The sequence below is a fragment of the Maylandia zebra genome, linkage group LG4 (genome assembly GCF_041146795.1).
Source record: "Maylandia zebra isolate NMK-2024a linkage group LG4, Mzebra_GT3a, whole genome shotgun sequence".
In the NCBI taxonomy this organism is placed as follows: domain Eukaryota; kingdom Metazoa; phylum Chordata; class Actinopteri; order Cichliformes; family Cichlidae; genus Maylandia; species Maylandia zebra.
This window is the reverse complement of record NC_135170.1, coordinates 30,286,880-30,313,791: the sequence shown is the minus strand read 5'-3', so window position 1 is coordinate 30,313,791 and position 26,912 is coordinate 30,286,880. Positions and strand designations below refer to the sequence as shown.

Genomic DNA, 26,912 nt, shown 5'->3' with positions numbered 1-26,912 from the left:
ACAAGGTGACAGGGTTGTCACATCACATCCGCCTGAATCTGTGAGATGACAAAAGCCTTTCACAGCATACAAAACACTCCAAATCAAACAGCAGCAATGCCATGCACCGGCTCACACAATTACCTGATTAAAACACATGATATATTGGGGCGTATTGATAGAATAGACAGAGGCAAAGACGGGCTCCTGGGAGAGAAGAGAGAGGGGCAGGCTGCAGATGTTCAAAGCTATTCAAAATCTAAAGGGCTGTGGTTTCAAAATCAAGATGAGGGAGGATGGGTTTTGAATCATTAGATTGAGGCTTACCCAGCACTGAAGGTTGTCATTCTCAAGATGAGGGTTTTTTGACTGTTCCTGCACATGATACTATGGAAAACAGGGAGATGCATTTAAAAGAATTCAAACAAACATAAATGTTGCCAGAAGTATAAAAATGACAGACATAAAAAGGAAGTAGGACAATGATTAATATACAAATCCCACACATAGTGTCGGCATGGTGAAGCTGAGATCATTTAATTGCCAAATAATCAGTGTGTTTACATTCCACGTCGTGTAATAGGACAGCCAATCCCATCCTGGTACATAAACACTCACTGGACTCAATATATTCCGCGGTAACTCGAGTCTGATCTCAGGACATTCAGCACATACCACATTCAGAGTGCTGCAGATAAGAGATGCTATATCTGGTTTCAGTGGTATGACAAATACCCAAATGTAACCACAAATGTAACCTCTGCCTCAATTTAAACCAGGCAAGAAGCGTGAACTCTGTAACCTCTGTGATGCAAACAAAGATTTTCTCACTGAATTCTTTCAGAGAAAAAAATGCTGCAAAACTTCTGTAATGCTTTTATAGAATTGTCTAATATCATTCATCCATCCATCCATTCGCTTCCGCTTATCCTTTTTTCAGGGTCGCGGGGGGCGCTGGAGCCTATCCCAGCTGTCATAGGGCGAGAGGCGGGGTACACCCTGGACAGGTCGCCAGTCTGTCGCAGGGCCTAATATCATTCAGTTAAACTATAATATAGAGTCCCTATATACAAGTATCATTTCTTAAATGTTGCCAATACAAACAAAGAAAGCAGAATTTAAGCAAAGTTTTAAAGATCAAAGACATTCTATGAATATTTGACCTTATCTGACCTTGGAGAAGAGGTCAGATCTCAAAAGTAACACACTGTTTACAACCATATATCATTCCCTTTATTCCTATATGTCGTCGCTACAAACAGTGGCAGCAAGAAACAATATTTTAAATAGTGGTATATAATTATTATATACTTTGACCTTCAGATTATCTATTGACCTTGAAGGAGAGGTCAAAGGTTAAATGTGACATGATATTTTATCCTCTGCTGTACTTTCAGTATGCTGACACACAACTCTTGTAAGAATCATAGTTCCTGAGTTTCACCGATTTTTGTCAATAACTATCAATAATTCATAAAGTTGACCTTGAAGAAACTGGTGGATGTAAGCTAAATTTTAATGGATTTATAACATGACCGTACTCTACACCAATACAAAGTTTTATTAGAATTCGTTCAGTGTTATCAGACAGAATGACATGCAAGTAAACGCTGACAAAACCTCTTTTTTTAAATGGTCTATGTCTTACGTGGTTAACCTTGCTGCTCACCTCACTTCTGCTGCCGTTGGTTGCCTCCTGCATTTTAGGCGCACACTCTTCTGAGGTGACCCGGACAGCTTTAATATCTGTGGTGTTGTCATGGATCTTGTTCATGGCCTTTTGGTCTTCCTCCTGCCTTTAAGACACATTACACACAGTATGAAGTATATAACATATCAAAGAACAACATACAAGCTGCTGAAAACTTAATATTTCTGGTGAAAACTGTAAAGAATCATTTTTATTATCTAACTCACAGATGTCACAATAATATACATTTCAAAGTCTTTAGCAAACCTTTCCAATATGCAGCAATATCAACAGTTTGACTCTATAGAAGAAAAACATTTACAGTTCTTATCAGATCATGTCATTTATTTACATGACTTACTTGGCTCTTCCATTGATGTCTACGCTGTTTTTCTCAGAGGAAAAGCTCAGTTCATATTTGGACTGGCAGGATTGCTGTGGAGCATCCTGCTCTGACAAGGCTCTTATTGGTGTGCAGGCAATGGTTTCCCTCCTGTTTCTAGCCCTCTGCCTCCAGGGAGCAGCAGACTGCGAACCTTCCTCCATACCAGAGGTCTCTCGTCTGTCTCTCTGTGGTGCTGCAGAAGTTCCCTCCCTCTCACCTCCCGCTTTGCTCCCGTGTATCGCCGCTTCTCTACAGCCTCCACCATTCTGTTCATGGCTGTATGATGCATCTACCTGACTGGCTTCTGTCCTGCTCCACTCCGAGCCTGCAGAGCGACTCTTCTTCAGGATTCCTTTTAAGCCTGGCTCAGAGTCGTAGCACTGTGGTCCCTGTTGAGTCGGACCAGATTTTCCGAGTCCAGTGCCAGCATCTGATGTGGACTGTGAAAGACGTACCTCACTGGGTTTCAGGTTGACAGACGAGGCCTGCTGTCTGTCGGACAGATGAGGGGACAAACAGAGGGCAGGAAGCTGAACAGGGCCTTTCTGGAGCTAAAAAGGGGCAAAGAAGATCAATAATAGATTTACTTAGAGGACAGCAGGCAAGAAGTGAAGAAAGACAACAAATTAACCTTGCTATTAATAACCACTCCTGCCCCTTTTCTGGTCTATGAAGTTCTAAATACATTTGTTTCCCATTTATTGTTCTGTTGCTTTCTACCCACCAGACTGACCTCCTCCACTGTGATGGGCTGCGTGCGGTACCGAGCCCCCTTTTGCCTTCGTCTCTCTGGGGGCCCGTCAGCAGGCCCGGCTCCCTCCCTCCCAGGCAGGGACAGTTTGTTGAAGAGGGCCAGCTTCTCGCTCATGCTCAGCTTGCAGCTCTCGTCGCCATCCTCCTCTGACTCAGCCTGCACAGACTGGACCTCCACTGGTGGTGCTGGTTTGGGAGTGCTGATGCGTAACATGACACCATAAAGTCAGAGAAGAATTTATGTTTAGTCAAAATCTCCTATGCCTTGGACACATTTGATCTACACTGCTGTGCAAAAGCAGTGGAGAAAACGGTGGGTGTTTTTTCATTACCATGAACACACACAGGTTATTTTTAGTCAATCTGACAGACATCGTCCTGCTGCTGCTACTCCCTACAACAGCAAATGTGTAACTGAAAATAGCCCCTAAGAAATTCATATAATTCTGGTTGAACAAACTAGATCCAATCCCAATTTTGGTTTGGTTTCCAACAATCTCATTCCTTTAAAAAAAAGCATATATTTGTGACCCATTGCCAGGAGTTACAGCCAAACGAAACCAGGCACCGAAAAACTCCTGAACAGAAACACATGGGAGAAATCTATAAGAGCAAATATGGTGACACTGAGCCAATCAGGGGCTCTTTATTGGCCAGGAATGTGTCAGAACAAATTCCTTGCAACTTGTTTCACCAAACAGAAAGGCTGGGAAACGTATGAGCCAACCATGTTTTTGCATGGTGCATGGGTTTATGACAGTTTAAACTGTTTCTTGTTTCTTGGTCTACTCGTTTTTGTAGGAAAGAAGCATAACATAACATGAAAAAACTCAGTGATCTGGTGAGACTAGCTTTAATGTAGCTGCAATATTAAGTTTAATTTGTAGGGGAAAAGGCTATTTTGAAGAGATATGTCACCAAAGCTTTGAAGAAAATGTTGTCACATTTAACTACTGATTCTAAAAATGCAGGGGGTTTTTTTACCCCCTAACCACTGAACAACTCTCTTTACTCATTTACATAGGAGCCTAAAAATAACTGCTTAAATAAGACACGCTTCTAGAAGTTCTTACTTTTAAATAAGACATACAGTAAGTACTTAATTCCACTGAAGCAAGGTCTCTTGTTTTCACAGATTTGACTTTAATAAGTTGAAGTTTTTAAACATTTTAAGTTTTTAAATCATCAAGCATGTATTTATTTATTCCCACAAAACTAAAACGTAAAAACTACACATGCATAATCTTAAATAAAACTAGATGACTTTTTTAGTGATTGTCAATCAAGTCAAATAGCTAATTATGTGATGTGGTTTTGGTAACACTACAGCTCTCCCACCTGATCGCCACCATTTCTCCACAGGTGATTGGCTGTGTCAGAAAGCGATGGTCGTTGCCACGCCGGCTCCTGCGTTCATGAGAGACGCAGCCTGAGCGAGGCTTGAGGAATGCCGAGGCCTCAGAGGCTGAAGACTTCTCCAGCTCCTACAGAGAAGGATGTGGGGAGGACATTAATGTGAAAAAAATCAGTTTGAACCCAGTCTGTGATGCAGATGGACGACAACATTCAGGTCAAATAGGAGCCTCAATCTACAGCCTCCACCTGTTGCATAAATAATGAGGGAGACCACAAAAATGGCAGTAAAAAGTCCCCTCGAGATGTCCTCTGTTCTATTTGTATAAACAGATGGAGGGAGGTAAAGCAGGTCAGATAGCCGGTGAATAAAGCAGCGAGCTCTAAGGTGCAGCATCTTGGCCACTTGCTGCATGCTGCAGGTCACAATGTAACAAGAGACCTGCTGGCTTCAGTTACCTCCCCTGCTGCCTCTACAGAGCAGCAGGCTAATTATACCACAGCTGCTGTGGTTGTTAATGTTAATACAGTGTCTGGCACATTTTCACCTGATGCCTTATTGCTAAAAGTGTGCCTCAGCTGAAATGTTGGAATAATAGAAAAATCCACAGTGCATTTCATCATCTGTGTGAGACTAAAGAGCTTAAAGAGCTTCAAGATAAGGCTCTGTATCTATCATATTACAGACTTGGTCTTTCCTTTAATAAGTACTAAAGCATCAAACCAAAGTGTGGATCCAAGGAGAGCACCTGTTTTGACCATTCATATTCTTTCAACAGGACCAGGTAGTGTTCTGCGTGCTCAGCGCTCAGACCGTAAGTTGAGCAGCTGAGGTGACAGGAGATGATAAAGGATTGAATACATTTCTTTAATTTTAACACCGTAGAGTGATTGCATTTACTGTGTGTGTTTAGGCGAGTTTATGTGGGATCTCACATTCTAACAAAAAAAAAGAAAAAAAGCAGGTAACAATTCAAACTCACTTTAAACAGAGACATCTTGGCTGCCACACTCATTTTGGCTCTGTCATCTGTTTTTACATCTGCTGTGGAAAAATACACACCATCATTTGAAAATTAAAAAAAATTAAAAAAAAAACAGCCATTAAGAGATTTTGGTTCATCAAACTTTTAAACAGTTAACAGCAGGAAGAGACACAGGTGCAGACAGAGCAAACACAGGTGCAATTTCTTAGTGAACTGTGCTTAAATACACTGCATCTAAGTCTAGGAATTGGGGGTATCTCTGTATTGATGATAGCTGTGAGTAAAAAGTTGCGAAGAACAATTTTAATGATATACAGTGTGACCTGAAAACAACAGTCTAAACATCCATACAGCAATAAAGGCCACTCATGTCTGCGGTCTTATTATCTGTGGTGTAAACTCTCAGTGAGTCAATCTCTGTAAAGACTTGCTTGTCATCTTTTTATGACGGGGTCAAGAGTTAGATGTACATAACACCGCTCCACTGCCCAAATGGTTTGGTCTGTCGTTACAGAAGAGATTGAGCATTGTGATCCTCTAAATATAACCCAGTTTATTTCCTGAGCCATTAAATGAATTTATGGAGGCAACTGTGCAAGTTGGAAGCCCTCTGCAAGAATTAAATATTGTACACAGTATTTTTCAATTTGTTTATGTTTCTTTCATACCTCACGTAATATATTACATGTAAGTTTTCCCTGTTGTCATTTTTACTTCCTTCTCAACCAGACAGTGTACCAGCAAAGCACACGGAAATAACAGATGATGACAAACACATAGGGGAGAAAGCTTTACCTTTGCTGTTTTCCTCGTTCTCTGGATCCAAGCACCTAGAAGAATCGGAGGAAAATAGCAAAAGGATGAGGTCATCAGGTGAACAGGTTGGTGACATATGCTTGACTCTTTAGATAATGTTGTTATGGAGATCTGGATCCAGCTTGGTGTTTACAGTATGTGTCTTTTTGCTTCAATTTGCAGCTCAGACAGTCAACACACTGTGCTGTTTTGCATGCTGGGTAAAGCAACACTGTGGAGGCTATTAAGGAAGATAAACTCATGCAAAATACACCGCCCATTGGTTTTTTATGTAAAGCTGCTCCACATGCCACACCTCAGCTGAAGGGTTAGTGCATTCTTATCACGGGGAACAAATATTAAGCATCATTCAAGGGTAAATAAGTGTTTCCTATAAGACAAAAGTTGTGGTACTGTATCATCAGGTAAGGCTGATATTTTGTTCCTAATGAGTTTTCCCATGAAATGTTAGCCGTACACTATTTTAAATATATGAAAACACAGCAAACAATATGTTCTTTAGTCCTAGCCATGCCAGGCATCTCATCTTCCCATTTATTTATTTATTTTTTTTATCATGCCCACAAGAAACAGTCCCTACCCACTGCTCTCCTCCATCTCATTGGCTGTGATTGGCTGTGTCCTGAAGCGTTCGCTAGTTTTTCTGTTACCGCCTGACGAGCTAGGGAGGTAACGCCGAGTGCGTCGCCGACCCCCCTCAGAGCCCGGGTTTACAGCCAGATCCAGAGAGGATGTGGCTTGCCCAGCGTCAGGGAAGCTACTATCCACACACAAAGTAGGATAAGAAGAAAGTAAGAAGGGGAGAAGATGCTGAGATGAAGAGAAATATTATCACACAGTGGAACACAGTCTGTTAGTGACAGGCCGGATCACACGCGCATGCAGGCGACCCTACGCTTTCTCAGGCTGTGCTCCGCTCTCCGTCTGCTGTAGAAGAGCACTTCTCAACTGGCCCACGGACACCCGAGTGTGGAGCTGTGGGCCGTCGAGTCCATGAGGGACATGAGGCTCTTCCCCACTCTGCATGCTAGCAGAGTTCTGGGAACCCTGCCTAGAGGGGAGGGTATGAGTGAGGGAAGGAGGTGAGATTGCAGATATGGGGGACATGACATGAGGAGCACAAAACATAATCTTTTGTCACAGTTCATATTAATAATGCAGAAGTCTCAAAAACTCACAAAAATATGTGAGTTTTTTTCATGGTTTCACAGAAGAGAAGAAGCCACCTGCAAATCTAAACCATCTGCACTACATGCACGCTCGCTGTCATCTGACTGACTATTAATATGATGCCACACACTGTTCTTAGCAGTTACCATGATACAAACTATTGAAGGTATCAACAACTTGTCAAGTTCTGAAAGCTGTGAACAGGTGACAAGTGTCATGGTCATGTTGCCAGAATTAGGGTTTTATTGTTTTTTGAGCAAATTAGGCTCGCAGCACCTGCTACCCTGTGCAGCCACAGCAGGAAGACAGTGCTGTATCTAAGGTCATCAAAGAGGCTTATCATGTTTCTTGTGTGTGTCCTGAAGTGCTAATTGTATCGTTTTTGCACACTAAGAAGTTGTTGCAAGACTTCAGCCAAATTCCTGTAATTCTAAAATAAAACAATGACAATGAGCTATGATTGAAATTTAAGTCTTCAAGGCATTCAATGAAGTCATCTTTCACCCTTGACATGGCTCACCTTCTCAGGCAGTCGGGCTCAGCAGGAGTCTCTAATCCATTTGTAACATCCTGTGTTCTGCTGTTCACTTTTTCACTCAGATCATGGGAGCTTAACATTCCTCCATGCGCTTGGCTCGCTGGCTCATGAACCTTTTTCTCATCCCTTCTCACCCACTTAGAAGGAAGCTCGTCAATGCTGCCAAAGCGTTCGGCCAGTTCTCGCCTCCTCTCAGCCTTGTAGCGGGCAATCCGCTCCGATCTGGGCTCCAGGATGGCGTTCTCCATCATAGAAGGACTCAGATGGTTGTTTGCTCCTCAAAAAGCATATAGGAACAAAAAACAGATGAGCTGTTCTTCTTCCACTTTTCAGCTGGGGCAGAACATGAGAGCCAAACTTTCTTCCAGTACAATTCTGTTTCCATGAGCTTCTTGTTTTGGTTTTCCTCACAGATTACATTAATCCAAGGTTAAAATCCAGCCTGTCCCACAGTGAATGAGGTATTTCTCCTGAAAGATAAAAAATAGATTAGTTAAATAAGAAACATTTCACTATACATTACATTAGTGCCCTTCAGGCTTCCTAGAAAAGTCAGAGACAACACCAGTGAGCTTCATTACATATTAACCATTTCTTCTAAAAGTGGCGTACATCAAAGTCTTATCAAAGTCCTTTTCTTATATTCATGTCTGTGTAAGATGACCCGTTCCAGCCTGTCATGCAGGAATCTCCCCTTGCACTGAAACTCAACACCACAGCTCAACTCCTCTCCAGGTCCAGGTCTCGATGGCAGTTTGCAGGCGTGCTGGTCTCTTCCGCTAAGCTGAACAAGTCCTGTTTCTTTTTCAAATTCCATCAGGTATTTTACCATGACCTGTCAACATGAAGCATGTTTTGCATCAAAAACACAAACAAAATCTTATCAGCTATGGCTCCAATTTTATTTATTTTTTTAACATTTGGTATAGCAACCTGTTTGAATTATAATATTCCAAATACGTACAAGGAAGAGAAAGTCCCTGATGGCATCATTGTGACAAACAACATTAACAAAACTGAATATTCTAATATAGCATTTAAAATTTAAAAAGAACAACGAACTGTCTGCTAGTTTCCCAAAACGAGTGCTCACAAATATACGCACACATAAATGTGTGTTTGCACATGTATCTGTGTGTTTTCCAAAACTGTGGATGTCAGCATTCCTGGTGCAGGAAGCACAATAGAGCGAGAACAAAGCGGCATGAGCCACAGACTTAGTCCGCCAGATGGATCTGCCACAGGGCTCAATGCTGCTGGCAGCAGCAGAGTTCACAAAGTATAAGATGCAACTTTTATTATTAATTTTTTTGTTTCACTGCTCCTATACTTGTAGATTAAAAATTAAAAACACTGAGGCACTGATAAAACGGATATAGATTCAACAAATTACTCTATTAGAGAAAAGTCTCCATAAATCCATAACCAGCTTTCATTGATTAAAAAAAAAAACCCACTCAGAATATCCAGATATCACATTTGATAGACTAAACTGAAGGCGACATTGTCAGCAGTGTTTGCAGATCCCAAATTTCCATGCCACAGAGAACTTTAATAAGCTCTATTTAGATGCCGTGATCCCTGCATGAGACAACCAGCTGAAGGATTTGTGTTGTCACTTCGAAACACGTGCACATATCCTTTAAACAAAGAAGTCAACACAGAAGACTCACCTACCTGTCCAGACCCAGGAAGAGCAACACTCCAGCATCCCCACTCACACTGATGCCACTCTCATGTACGCATTTGTGAAGAAAACATGAGTAAAGGTGTAAAGAGCGATGTGTCATGTGACAAGCTGGAGGATTGTCGATTGGAAGGGAGAGCACCACTGAGGCTCAGCGAGGATCATGGGGTTCTAATCCAGTGACACTAGCTGATACTGGCTTTGGATATGCACACAGCCCCAGGGATCTGAACTCATAAGCTATAATATTCAAATGAATAGGCGATGAAGGTTAAACAAACAGCCTCTAATTGTTGAATTGAGACAGTAAAGTGTTATCTTTCAGCCATGACTTTCTCTGTAGCAATTAAACCCCAAAATTCTGGACCCACACTCGGTATATGCTTAAGTTAACTGCTAGTTTTCTGATAGACTGGGAAAAAAAAATCAAAAGCAAAACATGTATGCATTTTAAAAAAAATAGGCCTTGGGTGCTGAGCAGCAGGAAAGTAAACCAGATTAAAAGCTGGCCAAGATAAAGCCCTCAGCCACTTACACCTGCCCTGTTCATCTACCTGCACCAACCTCGTCTAATGAATCTCCATAATTCAAGGGCAAATTATCAGAGGAGCATTTCAAAAACAGTCTATGATTATAAATCATGATGGGGATGTTTTATATTAACACCAGCAGCAAAAGAACGTGTTAAGCTTTTGAATATATTAAAGGGAGAGAGAACGAAGAGGAAGAGCAGCTTTCTCACATCGTGCACCTACTGTAAGCCTCATCAGCTCCTCGTGAGATTTAACACACGACGCGTCTGTTTTTATATGTAGATATAAACTCACATTGTGGCAAAGTCCTCACGCTGGGGAGAACATTTTTTTTATATCAAAACTCATTTGTTGTCTAAACAACTCAGCATAGGGTAACAGCCTACATATGTAGCTACCAAAGAGCTGAACAATGAGTCATTTAACTTATTTACAGGACGCAAATATTAAGTTTTACATGAATCCAGTGTTGTGCCAAAAAGTGATTCCCCAGTGTTTCCGTGTTTTTTATGCATAATGTCTTTGCTTATATTGGTAAATAGACTGTAATCAGCAGAAGGGGGTTTATATGAAATCAAGAAATTACTTGTTTTGCATTTATATTTATGACTCTACGGCACAGGTGTGGAACTCCAGGCCTCGAGGGCCGGTGTCCTGCAGGGTTTAGATGTGTCCTTGATCCAACACAGCTGATTTAAGTATTTCATACAACTATTATCTTAGATTTTGGCGCTTATGGCCAGTTGTAATGTCAATGAAACTTTTTAGCTAGATAAATAAAGGTCAGTACTTTGTGACTTGATATCATTCATGAAAGATAAGTTTGACGGATGTTTGACGGATTATACGACAAGAAGTAATTTCCAGCACTTTGAATACGGACACTCGATCTTTTTTGGTACATTTCTGAAGTAACTTTCTGGCACAGACATTAGATTAATGCGTAAACTGTGCGTAACAGCAATATTTACTCTTCCACATGAAACTTTTTTACCCACGGGGCATTTAAAGTGGATGAACACCCAGACTATAACCATTCTCCCTAATGTGCAATGCACAACCCGTGTCTCCCCAAGTCAGACTGAACAGGTGACTCAGGCAACAAGTGACCTACTTTGAAATATTCTCCAAGCTGACTCCTGCTAGGATTTTGTACTTTTGAAGATGAGAATGGCAGAATTAAGTATTTCATTTGTACTTACATGTACTGCTCGCCTCGAGAGCCCTCCTCAGCCCCGGCGGTCCCTCCCCAACGATCTGTCACTCCAAAAGTAGTCGCACTGGCAGCTGTGGATGGCGCACCGTATTAAGGGGGGAGAATATAAATAGATGGACACACCGGGGGACGCCCCTTGCTCTGTGCGAGAGACGTTTCTAACAACCGCTGCAGCCTCTAAATGACCTCTGAAGCCTTTGACTCACTTTATGTCTGCTTTATTATTATTTCACTTTTGAAGTAATAACCTCAGGAATGTACACCAGTTAAAACCTGCTTTGAAGATGTTAATTATGTCTTATATTGCGCCTGCGTGGTACAAATTCCCCATATTAATTACTACAAACCAGCTGAACGCAGTGAACTGAAACTGCTGTGTAATGTAGAAACCCTGTGCACTTCAATCCTTAAATTAACTGAATCAAAGTGGAAAATAATTAGTTATATACATAAATGGAAAAAAAAGTTAATTCTTAATTGTATGTATTCATAATGACTCATATGGATGCATTTTTAGTATCTTTTAGTATCTGTACCTGCTCCTCTCTTAGGGATCTTCAAAACTTCACCACCTACACCTAAAAAGATCATCCAAGAGAGGCGAGAGGCTGATTTAGATCTCACCGACCGGCACACAGGTGACTAAGCAGATAAAACAACATCAAGGGTTTTAATAAGGTTCTGAGCCAGCACTGGCTCCCTGGAGGACATTGCCCTCTTGGAAGGAATTTTCCCATCATGATGTAAATGTTCCAAAGGATAAGTGTGATCATTCAGGATAATATTAGTTTGCAGTGATTCTTCCCTTAAAGGGTACAAGTGTTTCCTCAGAATATACCAGAGCAAGGAAGGGGTCAAAAGTTCAGGGCTTTCCTTTAACCTGTCCCTACTGTGAAACCTGTAAATGTGAAGGCAGGCTCCACTGTAACGGCTCCCTTCCTGTTGGAAAAAAGTGTTATAACAGCGCCCCCTTGTCTTCGCACTTTGAAAGTGCAAGTGGAACACACAGCAAGGAACAAAATTCAAACTCAGCCCAATGTAAGAGACAGTTATTTATAGGAATGCTTTTGAAATGAACAGTGCAACTTGTGTAGAAAAATAAAACAATCTGTTAATACACACACAAATACCAGTGTGCTCTATACTGATTACACCATCAGTTATCAGTAAAAATTTTTACAACAATATCAAAAATAAGTGTGAAATTTCCTCCGATTCAATCAACTCTAGAACGATTTTTTGTGTTAAAGAAACAGCAACAAACTTAAAGGTGCTCATAATAGGTTTTTGAAGCATGTAACGAAACAGTAAAACCAAACAACAAAAAACAAGCACACTCTGTAAATCAAAGAACACACACAAAACACATGAAGTTGAAATAAGAAATTATAACAGTGTAAAATAAAACCGCTTCATGTTTTGAAATTTATCGAATTTATCGAAATACGACCCACTGTCTTCAAGGTTGTGTGCCATAACATCCATATTCGGCGAGTCAGGCATCCTAATTGACTGATGTATAAAAAGGTGGAAACCTCAGACCTGACCACAGTCTCTCATGATGGTGTGACTGCAGTTTAAAACCTCTCAAAGGCAATAATCAAACTGCGCTCTAAACAAAGTTGACGGTGGATTTTATGGCACAAAACTATTATGTAGGTGGGAGAAGCTCAGAGCAGCAGCTGAATTGCTCTTTCTTCCTCTCCTCATTCGACCGAGATCTTCAGGGCTTCATGAAGAAAGGATGAGCCAGGGCTTTGGCGGCTGAGATGCGGCGACTCGGTGTGAATACCAAACATTGCTGCAGGTGAGGAGATGTTACACCTTACTAACGGTTTACAGACAATTACTATCCCTACTTTGTGAAACCACATTCTCAAAGTTGTTTGCCTTTGATTAATCTCAGATTTTTGAATTATCACTTATTCAAATCAGCAACCCAAAGAACAAAATATTACTTATATTAAGACACAAAAGCAAGCAAGCACTGCACATTATGGAGGACCAAAAATGCCAAATAAATAAATATTTAAAAAATGTAATTAGTCATTACAATACTTTACTGAGTGTAATTACAATACAGTTTACTATTAATTTGTATAATTAATATTTCTATTAAATAGTTTATTTATTTTTATATATTTATTTTATTTATGTATTTTTTTTTCCTTTTTGTACTTTTTTTCAAATGTTTTTAAATTGTATAATTTTTAATGCACTTCTGTTTCTTTATGCAAATAAGGGGCCATCATTCAAAGTTTATCAGTAGGTTAACTTTTGGGCTATTCTTTAAATAATTTCAGGAGATGAAACAGCCTTGTTTAATTAGGCGGAATAATGCAAATATATTTGAATTTAAAAAAATTCAACAAAATAAAATGGAAAGAAAGGGAATAAATATAAAAGTAGAAATTTTAGAAAAAAATTATCATGAGTTTTAATATTAATTTAATAAATGGCATAATAATTAATGACAAGGTTTTTTTTAATTAATTAATTTCCTTTTTTATTTTGGGCAGTTTGGGTACTCCGTAGAGGCGTGGATATGGGAACACTGGCTGCAAGCTGTGTAACAGGAACAGAACTGCTATGACATTAGGTTTAAAATGTAACGTTTCCATCAGAATGACGCACATTTTTTTTCAGTCCTGAGTTTAAATGCAGTGGCATCAATGTGTCCTGAAAAAATAACTTTTTTTTAAACTCCGCTGTTTTTTAATGCTCTGCAAATATAAACGGTCTAAACTAAGATGATAAACAAGGTAAACATTATGTGGCAAACATGTTTGCCATGGCAACATAAGCTAAATATGCACCGCTCTGACTAAAAACAGCCTCATAGCGCTGACAGCAGGGCTGTGTACATCTCATGCCCTTTTTTTCACAAATTCAACTATTCTATTTTTTCTACTGTGTTGAACGAGTGATTACGGAGGGGATGTGGACACAGCTGTCATAAGTGCAACGTGAACACACAAACACAGATCTGCTCACAGACAAGAGGTCATTCTCATCTGGGCCCAGGTTGGGCAGCAGCTTGGTCAGAGAGCCTTGAGGTCCCCAGTTGACTGAATATGAGATCGGGCTGTCTGTGGGCCAGTCCTCCTCACCAGGCAAACCAATCACCCTGAAAAACATAAAGCAAGGAACAACTGTGCAGCAGCACAAAACACAGAGTATGGTACAATCAGAAAAGGTATGATTTGTATGGAAGGGTTCTCCCTCTTCTTTCTAAAGGCCACGGCTAAAGTTTGCAAAGTTGCATCTGGACAAAAGCAAGACTGCATACAGCCCATGTGACTATGTTATAAATCAACAGGGTTAACAGTTCTCTTCATTGTCCTTGATACAACAAAGGTAAACAAACTTGGATATGTTTACAAACTTTTTGGTGAGGAGGATGGCTTGCGTGGATTAGAGGAGGGGGTTACTAATGTTTTGACAAATTTTCTTGCGTATTCTTGCAGTCAGCTGTAAAACTGGTAAAATTGGCATTGACCGCATCTTTGACTATAGACTTTTCTAATTTCACCTTGTCTCTTCTTTGTCTCCTCTGCTTCCATCTCTGTGGGGAGACTAAGACCCAAGAAGAGCAATAAAGGATTAAGCAAACTAAGAAATGAGAAAGTTAACCTCCAGCAGCCCCCAGTCCCTCAATAGAAAGGCCTACTTTGGTTCTGGGTTGGCTTTATCCCGATTGGTTTGGGTTTGGACCAACGATGACATGCACCACAGGGATGAAAATTCAAATGCTTGACCGCTTCCTGTGTTTCTTGGTGCATTTTCAGTATTATTGTTACAAACAACCCTGCATGACAGCAGAGAGGCAGTGCAGAGCAAAGAAGCTCTCCCCCCGTTTTTTTTAAAGATATACACAAAAAACAAAAACACTCACTGGAAGATTTTTTGCAGCTGCTGCACCTCTGTGTATCCCCGAAACAGCGGCCTGTGGGAACAAAGCTCAGCTCAAATCACACGCCAACTTCATCTCTATTTTCACAACTGTACAGAAGGTTTTATCTCCAAATTTAGAATAACATTCCAGCGTCAAATATGTCTTCCAGCGATACAAAGTCTGAGCAGCTCTTACCTCAAGAGGAAGAGCTCAGCAAAGATGCATCCAGCACTCCACACGTCCACCGAGGACATGTAAACAGAGTTCAACAGCACCTCAGGAGCTCGATACCAGAGTGTCACCACCTGAGCAGAAACGGGAGAGAATATAAGACATAAAGTTACAGGCGGGGGTGGAAGAAGCAAAGAAAAGGAATACGTTTTTTTTCACCTCAGGCCCAAGAACAGTGCCGAGTATAAGAAAACTGTGTGAAGATAGGATTATTGTAGTGAAACGTAATGCTTAACATCAAATTTCTGTTGTCTCACTTACACCTGGGGTAAGAGCAATATTAAAGGTGAGGATCCGTGCCAGTCCAAAGTCTGCAATCTTGACTTCTCCACGGCTGCTGATGAGGATGTTTTCTGGTTTTAGGTCTCGGTGCAGCACCATGTTCATGTGTAGGAAGTCCAGGCCCTGCAGCAACTGCTGCATCACATCCTGGGAGCAGCATGGCAGTAATTACGATTCTATCTCAAGCTGTGAGCTTTGACTGCAAAGCAATATCAGATCGTGACTCACACCTTTATGCAGTCACGGCTCAGTCCAGAAGCAGGAGCTTTTGAGAGGTAGGTGGACAGGTCCTGGTCAATGTATTCAAGGACCAGTGTGAGGTCCAGGCTCACGCCCACTGGTACAGCAGATGCATCCAACAGCCTGCAGAGTAGTATACAGCGGTAGAGTTGAAACAAGTCAATGCACACAATTAGTGCACAAGTAAAATGAAACCAAATTAGGATAAATGTCCAAAAATCAATTTAGAATTGTGGAAAGCTTGAAATTAACAGGACAAAGGGATGTTTAAAGTGAGGCTAGACAGGAGTTGTGGCAGGATGTTAACAATAATAGAGGATTGAAAGACTGTACACAGATACCCATGAAATGATTTTCCAATGCTACCCTGTAAGCGTTCCCATAAAATTAAAAGGAACAAATCAAGCATAGTGCATGTAACACGAAGAGCTTTCAGAGGCTACAGAATGAAGCTACAGAGTAAATGACATCAGGTCTAACAAACTGGAAAAATAGCATCTCATACTTAGATTTTACATGTAAAAGTGTATCATCAGTGTGTTTAATCTAAAAAATTCAAATGTAGCAACTCAAGATCATCATTAGAGCATCTGGAAGACATCAGTGTGGTTTGCTTCTTTGTGTCACACCTGGTTACCTGTTCAGGTGCCTCTCTCCCTATGTCAGTACAGATTAGGGTGTAGCCATTTTTTTATTGCTGTAATTTCTAAGTGACCAATTAGTTGCAAATCCAGTTTAATGTCAAACATAAGGTAAGTTCTATATTACAATGCTTTTATTACAATGCACATCTAATAAGAACATCTTTTAAAAAAGCAAGAAAACACATTCTTAATGAAAAAATATCATGTAAATATTTTTTCATTAAGAATGAGAAAGAGATTCATGACATAGTTAGAGGACTTAAGAACAAAACCAGTACACATTGGAATGATAGTGATATGGTAACAGTAAAGACAGTTATTGATGGTATTGTAAAACCATTAAAATATATATTCAACTTGTCGTTTCAAAAAGGGGTTTTTCCACAAAAAATGAAAGTTGCTAAATTTATTCCCATTTACAAAACCGGTGAAAGGCATCATTTTATAAACTATAGACCAGTGTCAATACTCCCCCAGTTCTCTAAGATACTGAAAAAACTTTTCATAAAAAGATTTGACAGTTTTGTGGAAAAATATGAATTACTGACAGATAGTCAGTATGGGTTCAGAAGCAACAGATCAACAGCTTTGGCACTAATAGATTTAATGGAAAAGATAACGGAATGTATGGATAATAAGGGGTATGTGCTCGGAGTTTTCTTAGATCTAAAGAAGGCGTTTGATACTGTTAATCATGAAATTCTAATAAAAAAAATGGAAAGGTACGGGTTTAGGGGAGTGGTTTTGGACTGGTTAAAAAGCTATGTAGGGAATAGGCAACAATATGTACAAATAAATGAATTTAAATCTAATTTGATGGATATAGCTTGTGGAGTACCTCAAGGTTCAGTACTGGGTCCAAAAATTTTTATTATGTACATAAATGATATCTGCATAGTATTGCAGATTTTAAAGTTTGTAATATTTGCAGATGACACAAATATACTGTGTTCAGGTGTGGAATTGCCACAGGTTTTGGAGATGGTCACACAGGCAATAACGATATTAAAGAAGTGGTTTGATATAAATAAATTATAATTGAATCTAGATAAAACCAGATTTATGTTATTTGGAAAACAAAAGAGAAACATCAAAGTAGAAATATGTGTTGACAATGCATTTCCGTCCTGGGGAAAGCAAAGCATATGTTGGATCAGAAAGCAATGCACATTTTATACTGTGCTTTACTACTGCCATGTATGAGCTACTGTGTAGAGGTCTGGGGAAACACATACAAAAGTAACACACAAACAATAACTATAATACAGAAAAGGGCCATTAGATTAATAAATAATGTGGGGTACAGGGACCATACAAATGCACTCTTTGTCAAAATGCAAGCTATTAAATTCCAAGACTTGGTGAAGCTTAAAACAGTGCAAATAATGTATAAAGTAAGAAATAAATTGCTTCCAAAAGAAATCTGTAAATTGTAAAATTGTTTCTGTAAATAAAAGAAAGTAAAAAATTAAACTATAAAAACCTCATTTTAAATAAGTATAAGAATGAAGAAAACAGGGTTAACCCAGGACGGTAATGTTGCTGGAAATGGTGTTTTAGTTCTTTTTTGGGTTGGTTTTTTTGTTTGTTTGTTTTTCCATAACTTGTGAATCTGCAAATTTACACATTCTGTATTTTTCATATGAAAGAAACTATACCGTGGTGGGGCTTGCTTATTTCTTGTTTTTGATTTATGTATGTTTGTTTTGTTTTATTTTGTTTCTTATGTTGTTTGTTTAATTTAAGACTAAAAGAAAATTAAATGAATGAGAGGTAAAACTTGAGGGGGCAGGGACAAATAAGTAAATACTTCTGCCTACTCCTTTTCAAACAAATAATGGAAGGATATTTTGTAATGATTGTGAAAGCATATGTTTGAAATGTTTGAAATAAAATGAACTGAACTGAATATGAAAACGCATTAGCTAAAAACAATAATTATATTTTAGCATTAAAAAAATAGCATTTGGATTAAAGAGCTCGTGCATAATGGTGAATTAAGCACTGCAGAAACATCAAATCGATTTTGGTAATTACCAGTCTTGTTAATTTAAAAAACTATACATTGAGTGATAGTGCTTAACATTAAAACATTTTGAAGCACTAAATACCTTTTTTTTTCTTTTTATAAATAGATTTTTTTTAAAAAAACAGGCCTTTCTTTGAACTCATGTTTCATGTTAAAGATAGATTATGTCACACTGTGTTGTATTAGGACTGTAAATGACATATAAACCTACTTGACTATGTTGGGATGGTTAAAGTGCTGCATCTTGCGCAGCAGCGCCACCTCTCGGATCATGAAGGCAGGGATTCCGGATTCCGACGTGTCTCCGTGGATGGTGAACTTCTTAACCGCGAGGAGGCGCTGTTTCTCTCCCACCTCTCTGGCTTTGTACACTTTACCATAGTAGCCTTGTCCTACTTCTGCCAAGAGCTCATAGCACAAAGGTTGAGTGCCGATGCTCATTGTTCTTGAAATTCAGGGTAAATTAACCTGAACTTTGCTCGAAAGACACACTTTTAGGGTGACAACGGCTCACACGCCCTTCTAGCTGCAGTCACAGTAAGCTAGCTAATGAGGCTCTGCGAGTAAACTGAGGGTTTGCAAACGGTAATAACCAGCTGTCACAGCACCGCTTCAAACCACCTGTAACACCGTTGTTTTTATGTATTAATAAACTCTGAATTATGATTAAAATAGCTACTGTCGTTTTTTAATTTTACCTGAGAGTGTTCAGCGCCCTTTTCGCCACCACCCGGCGACGACGTGAAAATGTCTTTGCGTGACTGTCACCAGCATGACAGAAATTATGAGAAAAATCACACCCCTTTTAATCGCCAACTAATCAGAAAGCACAAAACTTGCGTTTAGCTAAGCCCACTCCTGGTACACGTGTCCACGCTGCTGTCAAATGTCACTGTACACAGCATGCTGCGTTCAGGTGTTGGACATTAACAAAACAAATAAACAAAGAAGAGCTTTTGGCAAGTGGCCATTTTTTAGTCATTCACTCAAAGCTGGGTTAGATCCTAATAATTACTACTGAAGTGGGTCTGCTTTACATGGACTATTTCTAATTCCCATTGTACTGGGAATAGAAATATTCCCAGTACAATGAGAAATTAATCTGACCTGCTCATAAAACACACAGTGCACCAGAGATACAGTTGTAACCATTTTATTATTTGCACCCCTTGTTTAATGTTTAATGAAAGAACTGTTTAAAAAAAAAAAGTAAATCAAACATATGTCATAATTCGGCACATTAGGTGCAAAAGAAAATTAGCATAAAATACCACACAACACAGTGGATATTAATTCTGTCTGTGAATGACTCACAAAGCATTTACATGAGTCGTGTTAAAGCCTGAGTAAGTACAAGTAGGCTTTTATAAGGACCACATTATTCAGACATGTTAAATCTGGTATTACAGACAACTTAACCAAACCGCGGAAGAGAAATGTAAATTAATATGAGTTCTCCAAGTGTTATGGAAGATTAAACTCTTCCAGTATTTTAATGTTACTGATGAGCAAAAGTGTCACAGCACTGATTAAGTGCTGCATGAAGCGCTCTCTCAGCTGAATGGTGTTAGGCAGTTACTCCCCTTTCAGCTTGGTATTAATAAATGCTGTCCTCTTTGCCAAGGCGATGGTATCCAGATGGAGGTTTCGCTTGAGAATGGCAGAGCCGCAAGTGAGAGCTCCGGCGAGGGCACCGGCGAAACCGCACAGAAACACATCCTGGCCTGTGAAACAAAGGCATCAAGTGTTATACATGCAAAGTAAATCACAGCACACTGACTGGATGTTTGGATGTTCTAAACACACAGATTCACACACACCTGTCAGATAGAGGTTCTTCAGTGGCGTCTGAGCTCTCACTGTAATGTTCAGCTCAGGGTCGAACCGGCTGATGCTGTGATCTGCGCCATAGATCTCGCCTTTGGGGGCTCCGATGTAGTGTGTGTTTGTGATGGGAGTACCAGCATCAATGTATTCAATCTGCACAAGGAGAAAAAACAAATATATGGCTGCACAGAACTATTTAACTAGGAGTTCAAGACTGCTTCCATCCATCTGTCTTCTTCCATTTGTCCCATTCTGGGTCACAGCTCGGCTGGAGCCTATTTTCCAGCTGTCATGGGCCAAGAGGTGGACTACAGGTTAGGACAGGTTACTAATCTATTACAGGGCTAACACAGATAGATGATCACCAGTTAACCTAAAATGCATGTCTTCAGTTACTAAAAATCATGCTCTGTTGGGTTGTGACTGATTTGGCTTTTGAAAAATGTCTGATTTCTCTGCCTTGAGAAGCCCTTTGGTTGTTTTTGCAGTATGCTTTGGGTTATTATTAGCAGACACGTTATTAATAAAAAGTAGTGATACAGTTCCATACGGAAGTCACTTGGTTATTAAACTGCTTGTCAGGCAATTATCTAATTATGTCTGAGCCTCTGAAACAGTTAATGCAAAAACGTGTGCAAAAACCTTTGGCCTAAAGCTGAAAGTCTGCACTTGTTTAACATATTGTTTATTTGAATTCAAATCCGATGTTGTGGTGTAAAGAGGTCCTAATTGTATTAGTCATGAACTGTTTGGCTTCAGAAAGATGTTTTAGCTGTTTTTCAAACCTCCAACTTTATGCAGCCTGAACCATTCCCTCCTTAGATCTGTCACAATACAACACCACTGTCACTCTTTGACAAAACAACAACAATCTGTTTTTGGCTTCACTAATACGGCTCTGCAATGTGACTTCTTAGCCACCCTTGAAACTTTCCCACCATAAACAGGTGGTGTGTACATAAAGTGGGGATATAATCAAACTCGTGAACTACACTCAGCAACAAGTGGTCTTAAAATGGTGATTTTGCTTTGATGGTCAGTTCAAAATGAGCAATTATTAACAAATTGTGCAGCAGAGAATTTTAGATTATAAAAGAATTCTTACACAAACTTCTATTCTTCCCCTTTGGAGAATTGCTCCACCACGATTCATGAGAGATCAGCCACAATAAAAAGAAAGCACGTTCTGCAGGACTGAGAGAGTTTGAAGCAATGGAAGACAGATTGTTCCTAGAGCTTATTTTTAGGAGCCAAAGGCCATAGCTGTTGAGTGCATTCTTGATTAAGTTATATAAATAAGGTGGTTGTAACCGAAGTTTTGCTTTATATAGTACATAAGTGCCAAATTCCATCATTAAGCCCATCTACTAGAAGCTACATGGGAAGAGTTTTTACCTTGTCTCTGGTGATCTTGGGGAAAACATCCATTACTACTTCTAGAATGGTGTCAATGAATGCCTGTTTCAGCTCCGTGTAGTCGCGCCCTCTGTTTGTCACCTTGCCATCCTTCCACTCCTCAAACCATTCATATTTGGCAAAAGTGACCAGACTCAAAGTAGACTTCCCTAATGTGAAGAAAAAAAATGAGACTGTTTTTGAAAAAAATAAAATAAAATAATCTATCGAGTTGAGATTTTGTGATTCTGTACCTGGTGATCTCGCCTCCCAAGTAGGATCTTTAGCTGAGGGAGAGGCGACAAAGAGGAGAGGTACATTTTTTGCTGCCTCTTCTCTGTCTTTCTTCATATAATTCATAACCCTTAAAAAAATACAAATAAGAGACTCTTCTGAATTTATACTGACATTAAGGACTGGACCAAAAACTACCTTTAGGCATCTGCAACATCTGCATTCTGAACATTTCTCTCTATCATTCACCATGAAAAATCAGACATTTCTGATACTTTCTTGCTGTGGCAAAAAAAAATGTACAGGTAAGATTTTATACTTGTGTATCTCATTATTATGCTGTAATATTCTGATTTGGCTATAAATACCAAAGTCTATATTTGGTCCTAATTGTAAAAGGAATGAAAACAAAAGCTTGACATCGTACAGTTCATCGAAATTGTTCTCAGCAAAGATCCAGTAGTTGTCTGCTTTCAGGCCCAGCTCCTCCTTCGTCCCATTCAGACCCATGAAAACGCTCAGACCACCTTCACCATGCTTCAGCATACTCAGCTGCTTCTGGATAGCTGGAAGGCAGCAGAGGCACAGCACACAGTACAGCTTTACAAACAGATCAAAGCAATATAAAACTGATGTTAGAAGCATGAGTCATTCCCCTGATTAGAGGGAAAAACAAGTACTGCAACAAGTAGCACTGTGCATCAGCATCAGTACTTATTCTTTAAGGTCTTTGAGTGCTGACATGATTACTCAGTGACTCAATCAGCAAAGGGCGAACAAAGAACTTTGTTATTTACTTATCTCTCGTTTTTATCCTCTCAAATGTGAGGGCTGGGTACTTTTCTCCGTTTTATATCATGACACGCTGGTGTTTTAGTTAGGAAAATCCAGGGTTTAGGCTGCAAATCATACAAATAAAGGAACTGTTAGCAAGATGTTTTTTCTATGTTGGGGCTTTCTAATTGATCAGAATAAAGAAAATCCTTAGTTACAGTTACAAGTCTGTTGGAGCCCTGATCAACTTTACCTCCTCAACTGTAACTGGACCCAGGAGCAGACTGAGCCAACTCTGGCAGGAATTTGATCTCATCCCCGGCCACTGTGCTCACACAAGTCCACAGTCTGCTAACCCTATGACCTTTTATCATGCTGTAAGTCTATGTTTTGAAAGCTGTGCCAAAAGTTATGTTAGTTAAGTTATATTTGTAATAAGATATTTATATATATATTTTTAAAAATCACAGTTATTGTCAGTACTGGGTGATAGTAAGACCTCACTATTTGTCGACTATGCTCAGAGGGAAGGTAATTAAATTGCAAAAAATCTGAGATGGCTTCTCTTAAAACTGAGCTCCCTCTCTCTCTTGGGTAACTTGTCCAATGTTATATGTATAAAAGCAGGTAGACTGCTGAGAAAGAGTGGGGACTGCACATGGGCATCTATCTTTGTTTGTGGTAAACACAGTGTGACACTGTAACTAGAGCAAACAGTTCAGTGGTGAGTATGATGTGTGGTTTGGGAGAGGTCTTTCAGTTGACACCTGCTTATTATAATATGACCAGTCAAGCTGACTGTTTATAGGAGTGAGCCTGAAGCTTAGCAAAGACAGTGTCCACTATCTTGCCACTTTCCTGTCAAAAACATCTTCAATGTTCCTTCAAATAAAGTCCTTTCTTACCTGGCATGGTCTGGAGGTCTTTGGGAATCAGCTTCTGGTATGTGTTGAAAATGCCAGCATCAGAGATGATCAGAGGAGCATGGATGTGTACTTCCTCCTGACCTTTCATTACGCTGACACCTGAAACCATAAAACACAAACACAGTGAATCACCTCCTCTGTGGGATGTTGAGCTAACTGTGTGTAGAGAAACTGAGGACCCACCACAAGCTTCCTTGGCATCATTGAATAAGATGCGATTGACTGGAGCTCGAACCAGAACAGCGCCCCCTGCCTTTTCAATGATGGGGATCATATGGTAGGCGATCTCACTAGCTCCGCCTTTAGGGTACCAGGCGCCATTCAGGTAGTGGGTGACTAGCAAACTGTGCATGGCAAAGCTGGCATCTTTGGGAATTTTACCTGCAGATCAGAGATGGAAACCAACAGTGAGAACAGCATAGCGAAGAACTGATCTGATTACACCACTAAAACCATAGCTGGGCTCACCATAGGTGCCAAAGATGTAGCTGAAGACAGCCCTGAGGTCCTTGTTCTCTGTCAGCTCGTTGACCACATCTGTAAGGCTGCGGGGAGCCATCTTGAAGAAGAAAGACAGATGCCTGAGTAGGCCGGTATGAACCAGGAACTTAGCCAGCGGGAGAGGGAGAATCTTCAGAAGAGCGAGGAACCAAACTCCGTTTCCAGTTTTCTGAACATGAAACACACAGTGGAAAAAAGTGTAAGCAAAGTAGTCTTGTCTCCTGTGATTACAAATTACATACATTTAGTGATAATTAAATATTTTTAAATTATCACTAAATTTACATAATATTCATACTCATTACATATCATGTGGCAACAGCAAGGAAATATATTCCTGGCTATACTTCTACAGGAGAATGGACAAATGTAAGAAGTATGTTTGTGAAACAGATGGGTGGTGCCAGAAGGCCATAAAAACTTGGCCATAAGGTGCCATGAGGCCAGTCCAAGTGCACCTTTCCTTATTACTCCATAAAACGTTATGATAAATTAATAATGTATTGTTATTGCTATCAATATTTGATATGCTCTAATTTCCCAAAAATGGATCACTTTGTTTTGTGGAGTAAAATAGACCAAAAGTACTGCAAAAATGATCAGTTTTACAATATTGAGCTGTATCTGTTGGGAGAAGTTAGTTAACGCTGACACGGTTCCAAGAAAGATAAAGAGTCTCTTAGAAAAATCCTCTTGTGAGAGAAACTATTATTATACGTTTCAAAAGATCTGAACCAGAGACACAAAGACTGTTTGCATAACTTAAAGCGATTGAGAAGAAGAAGGTTAATTAAAAAGTGTGCCCTCCAAAAGCACCAAGGAAAAACTGCTCCTGTATTTGCATGCCGAAGGGCAAACTTTGGCGCAACTCAGTCTGAGTGAAGTTGTGTAATGTTGCAGCTAAAAAAAAAAAAAAAAAGATGCTGCCTCATGAATCCGACCTTTGAGTTATCAGCTGATTATCTGTGCAACATCCACAGATGTTGGCTAATAAAAGTGCATAAACACACAGTTCCCAGGAGGAAAGGTCTTCACATGCTGGAATAACAAATAAAGGTCCACCCAATAAAATATGAGCCTACTTATTACTCAAAAAATACGTTTGCAATGCTAATAAAAGTCACTAAGTTGCAGAGGCACAAACTAAACTGTGATTCTACCTTGGCCAGCTTCATGAACTCGTCAATAGCCTTTTCCTCTCCTGGAAAACACTTCTTCAGTTCATCTGTGAAGCGAGTCCGGCCACTGTAGATGGGGTACCGGCGGCGGTTTTCTGGAGGTCCCAGCACAACGTGATCGAATGGGTTCTCCAGGGGCTCCCACTCCAGCTGTCCATTGGTCATCTGGTCCAGCATGCATCGAAACGGCTTGTGGTCCAACAGTTCGCCAATGTAGTGGATTCCTGTGGGATGATTGTGTAGATCACAGAGAGGAGACTTCAGAGCCCTTAATCGAGATCGAAAAGTATTCACCAAACCAAAGATCATCATTGCAAAAACTGTCAAATCTTCTCTCCTCTTTAAAAAATACATATATTTTAATTTTAGGGAATAATAAGGTAACACGAGTCACTGATCTCACCAACATCAAATTCAAAGCCCTTCTCAGTGAACGTGTGGCAGCATCCTCCGGCCCGGCTGTGCTGCTCCAGAACCAAAACCCTTTTTCCAACTTTTGCAAGCAGCACGGCAAGTCCGAGCCCACCAACCCCACTGCCGATGACGATGGCATCCAGGTTCTCCGGTACTCTATTGGCCACAAAACCTAAAGAAGTGGAAACAAACCATTCAATCACCAGCATGGTTTTAGCATAACAGTAATAAATTGGAGAATCCTAGTCATGCACTACCAATAAGAATCATTTTAAAACATAATTGGTGTCAGATTCACAAAAACTCCAGATATTCTGTTTTGCTCACTTTCATACCATGGTGTATTCAGGCTATTACTACAACTTACTATATAACTACAATTTCTCAAACCAAATAAAATGGGAAGTTTAATGGGGTAAAAAAAAAAAAAAAAAAATCAGCAGACTGGGTATATTTATAGGATTCTAACTTTGAGGGGTAAAAAACTATTTTTTGTGACTTATTTATTAGTTTATAGTATGACATTTACACATTTTTGTAGTACTTTTTTTCCTCATATTTTTTCCCAATGTAATAACATAAAATATCCAAGTCATGTTTATTGTAAATTTGTAGACTGTGATCTCCAGTTTTTGTCCAGATTTCCTTCTTCCTTTTTTTATTTGTGCAGAGATTATCTGAGATTTTTAGGCTGCTCCCTTTTTTTTGCAGTCTTGGTTTGGCAAAAGTACCAAAGGAATCTTGCACTTTTATAAACTTTGCAACGTCCATTCCAAACCCACAGATCTCATCTTATATCTATTTATATATGTTTATATGAGGAGTGCATGAAATTAGCACAATTTACAACAACTTCTAGTTTCAGTTCTGGCTAAGCATCTGTCTGCTGACTTATAAAAATCCACAAACAAATATAAATAAGAATGAGTCAAATAGTTGACTTGAATAGTTCAAATGCAAAGGCTGACACTTGACCTGCATAACTCCGCGTGTAATGGACCTTTCACTCACCTTGCTTCAGCACTTTATTTTTCTCTTTCTTGTCGTAAACTCTCTTCTTTAGCGGTTCACGAGTGTCCTTCTCAAAGGGATCAGGCCCGCGGCCGCCGAAGACATAATGTAATAAAAATATGACAATCGCCGCACAAATAATGCTCACAGCGATCATTATTGCGCCCCTTCCCAAACCACTCGGCACAGTCACGGCGTTCACTTCCTCATTGGGTTCCATCAAAA

The 26,912-nt window shown here is 39.8% G+C and overlaps 3 protein-coding genes across 12 annotated transcripts in view; all 3 read right to left on the bottom strand.

The window, feature by feature from the left end:
- Positions 1–11,182, bottom strand: part of svilc (supervillin c) — a 29,980-nt gene extending 18,798 nt beyond the window's left edge. Inside the window, exons 1-12 of one of the 10 annotated variants that reach the window (XM_004552381.4) lie at positions 11,093–11,182; positions 7,653–8,140; positions 6,858–7,013; positions 6,543–6,722; positions 5,942–5,976; positions 5,144–5,205; positions 4,146–4,291; positions 2,779–3,007; positions 2,031–2,605; positions 1,649–1,775; positions 307–366; positions 124–186 (exon numbers count right to left, since the gene is read on the bottom strand). In XM_004552381.4, coding sequence (XP_004552438.3) covers positions 124–186; positions 307–366; positions 1,649–1,775; positions 2,031–2,605; positions 2,779–3,007; positions 4,146–4,291; positions 5,144–5,205; positions 5,942–5,976; positions 6,543–6,722; positions 6,858–7,013; positions 7,653–7,921 — 1,902 coding nt within the window. In that variant the 5' untranslated portion in view covers positions 7,922–8,140; positions 11,093–11,182. Of the gene's footprint in view, positions 1–123; positions 187–306; positions 367–1,648; positions 1,776–2,030; positions 2,606–2,778; positions 3,008–4,145; positions 4,292–5,143; positions 5,206–5,941; positions 5,977–6,542; positions 6,723–6,857; positions 7,014–7,652; positions 8,141–8,282; positions 8,483–9,343; positions 9,362–11,092 lie in introns of those variants that run through there. The other 9 variants (XM_004552384.4, XM_023152522.3, XM_076883379.1 and 6 more) reach the window with 9 other exon arrangements.
- Positions 11,183–12,151: 969 nt separating this feature from the next.
- On the bottom strand, positions 12,152–19,288 carry cdk21 (cyclin-dependent kinase 21). The gene is made up of 7 exons (XM_076883382.1): positions 18,639–19,288; positions 15,745–15,877; positions 15,494–15,661; positions 15,197–15,306; positions 15,002–15,052; positions 14,101–14,233; positions 12,152–12,907 (listed from the first exon to the last, which is right to left on the bottom strand). Exons 1-7 carry the CDS (start codon positions 18,866–18,868, stop codon positions 12,830–12,832), a joined length of 903 nt encoding a protein of 300 aa, XP_076739497.1. The 5' UTR covers positions 18,869–19,288; the 3' UTR covers positions 12,152–12,829.
- A 276-nt stretch (positions 19,289–19,564) lies between these two features.
- Positions 19,565–26,912, bottom strand: retsat.2 (retinol saturase, tandem duplicate 2). Its single transcript, XM_004552376.5, has 11 exons — positions 26,688–26,912; positions 25,666–25,848; positions 25,245–25,486; positions 24,052–24,253; positions 23,767–23,964; positions 23,563–23,682; positions 22,311–22,449; positions 21,904–22,013; positions 21,650–21,819; positions 20,248–20,407; positions 19,565–20,151 (listed from the first exon to the last, which is right to left on the bottom strand). The coding sequence occupies exons 1-11, from the start codon at positions 26,905–26,907 to the stop codon at positions 20,003–20,005; spliced, it is 1,893 nt and encodes a 630-aa protein (XP_004552433.1). The 5' UTR covers positions 26,908–26,912; the 3' UTR covers positions 19,565–20,002.